Here is an 8071-nt window from a genome sequence, read left to right as displayed (position 1 = left end):
GTTGGGCCCCAGAGGCCTGGTACTGTGGGGAAAAAAGGGGAACTTCCTGAGGGGAGGTCTTTGGGGCTAGGGGACAGGTCCTTTGGAGGAACCCACTTACTCTTGAAAGTTCTTTCTCTCCCTGCCTCTTTCAGCGATCCCTAGCAGGATCTAGTACTTCCGTGGTCCTTCGTAAGAATGCTCCTAGCTTGTCTGCAGGAAAGACTTCCAGACTAGAGGACTGGACACTAGGATCGAGATGGCCACCAACCAGGTCTTCCACATACGGGAACCCGTTATCCCCTCCTCCCTCTCCTTTCCCCTGAAAGAGGAGTCTCAGCACAGTTATTTACAAAGATTTATTACGGCACAGGAGTGGTTCAGGCCTGGAGTCAGGGAAGAGGGGAAGGGGGCAGAGCAGCTGGAGGACAAGGAGAACCTGGCTTCCCCACCGTGTGCCCCCCTAAGGACGTATACTAGGCGGCATTCCTGGCATCAAAGCATAAACAAAACGCAACAAAGCAGCCTCTGCTAGTCCATTCTTCCAGGCACCCAGGCTGGGGAGCAGGAGTGATAAGGGGAAGATTTCCAAAATGTTGAAGCTGAGGAGAAGGATGCCTGAATCCTGGGCCCTGGGAGAAGCCAGAGAGAGGGGTGGTAACTTGAAATCCCCCATAGGAGAGGGGATGGAGAAGGATCTAAGGGTACCTACAATTTCTCAGTACCCTCTTTCCCCAGATCTTAGGGTCCTGCCCTGTGGGTTTCCTGTGCCCAGGGGAGAGGGTCTGGGGAGTGGAATTGTGAAGGATAAACCTTTGCCCCCCCCACACACACACCCTTACTGGATTATCTGATGCAAAGTCTCTCACATCCCGCCTCCCTCTGGGTAAATGGGGGAATGACTGGCAGGGGTAGGCATCAGGCAGCAAGTACCCAGGAACTCTGGGCATCAGCCAAAGGTGGGCAAACAAGCAAACACAGACCAGCCTTAAGTCTTCTAGAAGTCAGAAGCCACAGCCCTAGCGAGTGAGGGGGAAGGGTACAAAATAGGGTGGGGACAGAGTGGGTTTCTGGGGAACAGCAATGCCCCCTCCACTTCCTTCTGAGAGATGCAAGGCTGGATGCCTATGTGCCAGGCTCAGGGTGGGCAGGGCGCTGTGGCTCCTCCCCAGACTCTGCAAGGCAAGCAGAGGGACTCAGGGCTTGGCCACGCTCATGAGAAATCCCAACCCACCACCCCACCTCCCCATTCCCCACCACCAAGCCTCACCATTTAGTGCCAGATCTTCCACTTGGTCCTTGGAGCTTCCATCTCTCTGGGGCTCATCCAGAGGGGGTGGGCGCTCCCAGGGTCCCTCCAGACCCTGGCCACAAGTTATCTTCTCCCCAGCTGGGGATGGGGTTGAAGGGATAAAAACGCAGGCTCTTAGGTATCCATTCAGTGGTCCTGGAGCATGAGCTGAGTTTCTGTAATAGCTAAGGCTAAGCTTTCTGGGGGCATCCTGGTATAATAGACAGAACACTGGCCCAAGACAGCTCTTCCGGTGAATAGTTATATGACTTAGATGAGTCAGTTATTACCTCTCTGAAGGGGATAGTAAGAGGGAAATTATGTAGATTGCCTTAAATAAGACAACAGTTACTACCCTGACCAGCCCAGCACCAGCACTCCAGGAGCGGTGGCAACTGATATTGGTCCTTGGTAGTCTTGTCATTTGCCCCTCTGCCCTACTGCTTCTCCTGAGAAAACATTCTCCTCTCACCTCCTCTTTACCTGTCCTAAGGGTCTCAGTGAGAGTGGACTCAATTTCCAACAGGAGCTTTTGCTCCAGAGATGCAGAGAAGAGGTCCAAGCCATTTTGTTTGGATCTGAGGGATGGACGCTACAAGCAGGGGTGGTCAACTGTTTTTCATCCCCATAAAATGAAGGACCAGAAAGTTTAATGTGCACTGGGAGGGATAGATATGGCACAATCTACTATAGCTAAGCATGGAAAAAACAGCCATGGGAGTGACAGAGATCTTTCTGCCTAGGAATTCTCTGGGCCTTGGGTCCTTTTGTGGAGATTTCTAGATCTGGGGTCTCTAGCTCTGAGGCCTTCTGTGTCGGTCTTAGGCCCCTCCTTGGCAGGTCTCTTCCCAGGCAGTTGGGGTTGGAGGTGCAGAGGACCAGGTTGGTTCTTGAATCCTAGATTCTCCATTTAGACACTAGAGGGCACCCTCTCACCTCCAGCCCAGGAAACAAAAAAAGGGGAGACACAGCCACAGGGTCCTGGGGAGGACTTAGAAACCAGCTCTCAGCCTCCTAGCTGAAGACCACATCCTACGTTCAGAAATGCAGGTAAAGGGGGCATTGGGCCCTCTTAGTTGTCTATCCCTGCGTTTCCTTGTACCCCCTCACTGCCATGGCGAGGAAGTCTTTTCTTGGGTCTAGCCTGAAACCTCAAGTGGAAGAGAGGAATTATCAGGGACAACCTGATTGGGAGAGGGACAGGGTCAGGATGAGAGCAGCCCCAGTAAGCCCAGCAAGGCACATATGGGTGGGAAGACGGGCAGGCCCTCACTGTATGACCGCAGCTTACGTGTGTCAAAAAAACTCCCAGGCCTCTCAGGGAGGAACCCACCTAACCCATACTCGTGGAACCCAGGCATCTTGGCCCCGTCAGCTTACCAGGCCCCCTCCTGCCCTTCAGAACTTCAGCCTGGCTGTCCTCCTCCTCCTCTTCCTCTTCCTCTTCCTCCTCGTCTTCCTCGTCTTCCTCTCTAGGGTAGCCCAGCTCCCGCAGCTCCCCCAGCTCATCCTCCTCCTCTGAGGCCTGGTTCTCGCTCAGGTTGCTGATGGACTGGAGATGCGACTCGGCAATGCGCTGCACAGCTGGCATGGGGGAGGCAGGAAGGCAAGGGTCAGCCAGACCAAGAAGCAGCCCAAGAAGCTGGAGAGGCATGTGGCCCAGCCTCCAGTCTCCTTCCCATGGCTAACCCCCTGGAAGCATGGAGCATGGCTAACCCCCTCAGGCGTATAGTTCAAAAACTAAAGGTCCCAGGTCAGTTTGCTGGGGGGCCAGACAAGGGCAAAAGCAGCAGGCGTTAGATCCTTGATCATGTGTGACTCCTAAGCTGTCCAAAGATGCAGCCCCCCCCCCCCCCACCAAGGCTGGCACTGGGCAGCTCCCCCAAACTATAGGGTGTCAAGCTAGACAAGACCAGGCAGGTACAGCAGCAGCTTAACATTCCATGGCTAGGGAACTTGTTTCTCCAAGGACCCAGTACTGGAGACAGTGTCCACCAGTTATAGCCCTGGACAGAAGGCATAGGACCCATGGGCCAGGGCCTGGGGGATCTGTCCCTTTTAGTTTCTCTCAGAGTGCCCAGACTGCCTAGGGCCCATTGCTTATCCCAATCCTGCACACACCCCCTCCAATTCCGGGCTTGGTCCCCACTCCCTGGCACTGCCCACGTCATAAATGCCACTCCACACATCTCTGCCCCGGGTCCTGGGGTAGGAACAGTTTGGAGACTGAGAATATAATAGTCTGCAGCCAGTGAAGCCTGTGCCTGGGGATGTGGAGTGCTCAGACGCAGCCCCCACAATCTTGACCCACATCCCCAAGCTTCCAGCTCCCTCTGTGGTGACCTAGAAAGCAGCAAACACCACCCACCCCCCCAACACCACCAAGGCCTGCTGGGATAGGGCCTAGGAAAGGAACAGTGTGGGCAGCTGAGGAGAAGTTTCCAAAAGATGGAAAGGACTGTGTTAGGAGAAAGGGGCCAGGGCTGGGGGATTCTGGGGCAGAGGCAGGGGTTGAGGGGAGGCTGTGAGGTGTGGCTGGGGCAGAGGCGGCTGGGGCAGAGGCAGCAGGGAGACCAGGAGCTGGTGGGAGTTTAGAGCACTGGTGTCACTGAACTCACAGCTCACAGAGAAGATGCTGACAAGCTAGGTGCTGGGGTTCTCCAGCTCCTTCTCCGTGGCAGGCAGCCCCTCCCCTTAGAAAGCCCAGAGGGGTAGATCCAGGCTGGAAACCTCCGGTGCAGTGAACAGGGCACCACGCTCCTGCCAACTCGGGACTGGCACAGAGGGTGCATTGTGTGTGCCCACTACCCCACCCTGCCCCGAGTTCCCAGCCCGGTGCCTCTTGCTGGCTCTGGGCAAGCTACTCAGACAATAAAAATGCAATAAATCGCCCTGCCCTGGCCTTGGGGACGCAGCAGCACTTCACCTTGAGCCAAGTGTGAGAGCTTGGCCTTGGAGAGTCCCCTTCAAGCCAAAACTCAGTGTTGTCCACCCTCCCCCCCCCCCCCGGGGGGTCGGTGGTCTCCCCCCACAAACCACCCCCCCCCACCCCGCCAGGTGCACTCCCTTGGCCAGAAAGGGGCTGAAGCCTGCAACACAGTGCCCTCCAGGTACAGAAGGGTCCTCTGAGGGTTAGGGGGAAGGGAGGAGAGGAAGGAGGTGGCTGCTTGAGCAACCACCCTCTCCCCTAGTCGGGGGAGTACAGTCCAGCTCCTGAGCTGCAGTGCCGATAGGTGTGCAGTGCCTGTGCCGGCGCCCTGGGAGCCTCCCGCGCACGCGCCTTCCCTTGTGCCTCTCGGTGCTCCCTGAGGTTCCCCCCCCCCCCCCAGCCCTCTCAGCTGTCTTCTTCTCTATCTGTCCTCATGTCTGGGACCCTGGACCACCACCACCCCCAACCCAAGTCTCCCTTTTGAAAGGTCCCCAGCACAGCCCCCAGACTGCCCTGCCTCTCCCAACTTAGACCCTCCTAAGGTGCAGCCCGAAGGGACAGTGGCGGTGGGACCACATTTCTAGCCATTGCAGGATGCCCAGAAGCACTTGGGCCCTATTCTCCTCACCCCTGCCTTCTTCCCCATGCTCATAACCAAGAATCCAAGGGACGGTTCTTGTCCCTCACGTCCATTCAGCCCTCCCCAGCCCAGAATAGGAAGGAGAGAGGTCCCGTGTTCTCTCTTGAGAAGATGCCACCAACCCCCCCCCCCCCATTTCTACTGCACGGGCTTGGCCTTCCTCCATATCCCTACAGGTGGGAAGTCCTTCCAGGTGCTGAACCCACTGCCCACATGCTATCCCTTCCTCTTTCTATCCTGGGGGGGGGGGAGAAAATGCCCTTGCCCTTCTCTCCTCTCTTCCCAGCCTCTCCTCTCTGCTCCCAACCCTGGCAGGCAGGCTGACAGGTAGGTGACAGGTGTGCCTGTTGACCTTGGCCAGTGCTGGGAACTCATTAAACCCGCCCCAGAGGGAGCTCTCAGCACACCCATCCAGCCATCCGGTCCTCCCTCCGCGGGAGGAGGGGGTTGGCCAGGCAGGAAGAGCCTCAGGCCTGGAGCTGCAGTGGGGGTGGGAAGGCATTCTTTAGCTCAGTTAGGAAGAGTCCCTCCCCATCTCCACACCTTCTCCTCCAGGTGTATCTCCCCCAACTTGCCTGCAGATAGCCAAGTCCCCAGGCTGACTCTAGAGGCTCTCTCTGATTTCACACCTCCTCCCCCATGTACGTTTCCTTTCCTCATCCTGGAATGCCCTTCCATGCCTTGCCTGCCTGTTGAATTCCTACTTATCCTTCAAATCCAGGCTTAACCATCCTCTCCTCAGTAGCTCGCCCATGACCCTTTGAGGCCAAAGGCCCCAAGAGGGCAGGAGCCAAATCTTACTCCCCTGATTTTGCCCAATGCCACCAGTGAGGCCTGGCATACACTAGGTGCTCTATAAGTGTGTACTATAAGAATGACTTGTGTTTGGAGCACTTGGGTGGCTCTGTAGGTTAAGCATTCGACTTTGGCTCCGGTCTTGATCTCACTGTTCATGAGTTCAAGCCCCGTGTCAGGCTCTGTGCCGACAGCTCAGAGCCTGGAGCCTGCTTCAGATTTCGTGTCTCCCTCTCTCTGTCCCTCCCGTGCTCGCTCTCTCTCTCTCTCTCTCAAAAATAAATAATAAAACATTTTTAAAAATTAAAAAAATAGACATTAAATATTTTTAATAAACAAATAAAGAAAAAAGAGTGATTTGTGTTTTAATACAGAAAGGAGAAGCAGGACCAAGAAGCATCCAGTTTGCTGACCTCTGCAAATGTTATGCCACTGGGAGAGGGGAGTAAAGGCTGCACCTGAAGAAGGTGCTCGTTGGAGAGCAGGGGACCAAAAGGTGGCCTGGGACACACTTGCAAAGAGGAGGTACAGTACTGAATCACTTTATGTTGATGATACTTGTCATTTTAGGCCAGCTATCTCTTTTCTTTCAATCCCACCACCTTATTTTAAGGCCCACAGCCACCTCTTTCAGCCCCTGGGCCCCTTCATTACAAGGCCAAATTAAGAAAGATCTGGTCCCTAAGTAGTGGTTGGGGTACACAAGACAATCCCTCCCCTTTGACAAAAGCTCAACATTTCACCTCCCTCCCCCAGTGTCAGCCCTGCTCCAGGGGCCGAGGGGACAGCCAGACTAACACGCGTGGGGGGGGGGGGGCGGTGAGGTGGAACAGTACCTTTCAGCGAGGGGGGTGTGTAGGCACATGGGTTGGGTCTCTTCGATTTGAGGTGATGCCCCTCTCCTGAGGCTCTCTGCCAGGGTAAGCACCAGGTTAAATAGACTCACCGAGGCCCCTTCCCTCCACCCTTCCCCCATTCCACCCCACCCTTGGCAACCCAGGCCAACTGCCCTAGCCTCTGCGGATGGGTCCAGGTGCCGCTGCCCCTCTGGTCCTGCTAGGACTTAGGCTTTGGAAGGGTCTCCATACACCATAGCCTGGCTCAAGGTAGAACCCCAGCCCAAGTCTGAGCAGGGGAAAGACAAGGGCAGAGGAGTATGTGCTGGTAGAACCCTGGCACCGGGCACTCTTATCTAGGTGCCAGTTGATACGCTCATGTGTCCTTCAAGTGGCATCCTGTATTAGTCAAGAATGATCCTGTCCAGCCCACTGCAAAGGGGCCCCCCGCATTCCTCCTTCCAGCTGCCCCTAGAAACTCACCTGGTGAGGGGAGGCCTCCTCCTCTGAGGGTGTCCACCAATGAACCAAGGGAAATGGAGGGAAGGAGAGAGAAGAGGGGGGAGAAAAGAGAAGAGAGAAAGAGAGAATTACTTTCCCCAAAGGCTCAATCTCTGGGGAAAGGGAATGTGTGCCCTTTCCTTCTGGGTATTCGGAAGTGCCTGGTCAACAGATAAACCCAAAAGAGTTTGACTCCCAGACCTTACCCACTCTGCCCCATTTTCTGCTCAGTTTCCTACTCATGGGACTTAAGGAAGGGCCCCAAGAAGGCATCAGAGTTAGGGTGGGGCCATGGCTGGGGCAGCAGGGAAGGGGCCCACCTGGCGAGGAGTGCTCTGAGAGCCGGAACAGCATGGCAGGGGTTGGTCTCCTGCGCCGGATCTAAGGAGATGGAGAACGAAGGGGGGGGGGGGGGTGCAGGATAGACACCTGCACCCCCCCCCAAGGCAGCAGAGAACAAACAGTGCTTTGAAATCCCCAGGGAACCTTTGAATCAAAGACTGTCAGAGCTGAAAGGAACTCTATAGCTCATCCAACCCCCTCATTTTACTGAGGTGAAAACCCAGGACTCAAGGAAGTTCAGCACAGAGCTCAAGGCCATACAGCTCACCATGGCAGAGAAAGGAGGAGAAAGGCCCATCACTGACTTCTAGCCCACACCCACCCCACTCCATGGCTCCTCCAGAATGGGCATCTCCCTTTCTACCTTTCCTTATCCAGGAAGCCCATCCTCTCCAGCTTTTGCAGATACCAGACCTCCAGAGCCGAAGCTGGCTCTGGAAGATGCCCCATGGGCCATGGCACCCACGTGGCCCTGCCCACTTAAGGTCAGCTCAAGGGCTTCAAAGAAACTGGATCTAGCTGCAGAGGAAGGCTGAGCCAGGGCACTGCAGACACCTGCAACCCCACACTGAGACTCAGGGGTGGGCCTGAGCCCCAGACCCACAGGGTCCTGGAGGTGTCCCTGGAGGCCTGTGTCTGGGTCCCTTTAGCAGTCTCTCTCAGGCTGTAACTCTTGGCCCAGTGCTCATAAAAAAACAAAAAGTTGTCCTCCTTGGTATGTGAGCCAAGCTAAACAGTGAGGGGGGGGGGGGGGGGGG

At 55.8% G+C, this 8071-nt stretch overlaps 1 protein-coding gene across 3 annotated transcripts in view; it reads right to left on the bottom strand.

The window, feature by feature from the left end:
• Positions 1 to 320: 320 nt before the first annotated feature.
• Positions 321 to 8071, bottom strand: part of PPP1R1B (protein phosphatase 1 regulatory inhibitor subunit 1B) — a 9412-nt gene continuing 1661 nt past the window's right edge. For all 3 annotated transcript variants that reach the window (XM_040497392.1, XM_040497393.1, XM_040497394.1), the window contains exons 2-7: positions 7292 to 7352; positions 6954 to 6976; positions 6471 to 6546; positions 2651 to 2854; positions 1250 to 1369; positions 321 to 1154 (exon numbers count right to left, since the gene is read on the bottom strand). In XM_040497392.1, the coding sequence (XP_040353326.1) occupies positions 1105 to 1154; positions 1250 to 1369; positions 2651 to 2854; positions 6471 to 6546; positions 6954 to 6976; positions 7292 to 7352 (534 nt within the window). In that variant the 3' untranslated portion in view covers positions 321 to 1104. The remainder of the gene's footprint in view (positions 1155 to 1249; positions 1370 to 2650; positions 2855 to 6470; positions 6547 to 6953; positions 6977 to 7291; positions 7353 to 8071) is intronic.

Source organism: Herpailurus yagouaroundi, unplaced genomic scaffold, assembly GCF_014898765.1.
Source record: "Herpailurus yagouaroundi ecotype Mexico unplaced genomic scaffold, PumYag 189, whole genome shotgun sequence".
In the NCBI taxonomy this organism is placed as follows: Eukaryota; Metazoa; Chordata; class Mammalia; order Carnivora; family Felidae; genus Herpailurus; species Herpailurus yagouaroundi.
Note: the sequence above shows the minus strand (reverse complement) of the source record. Positions and strands in the feature narration are given on the sequence as shown.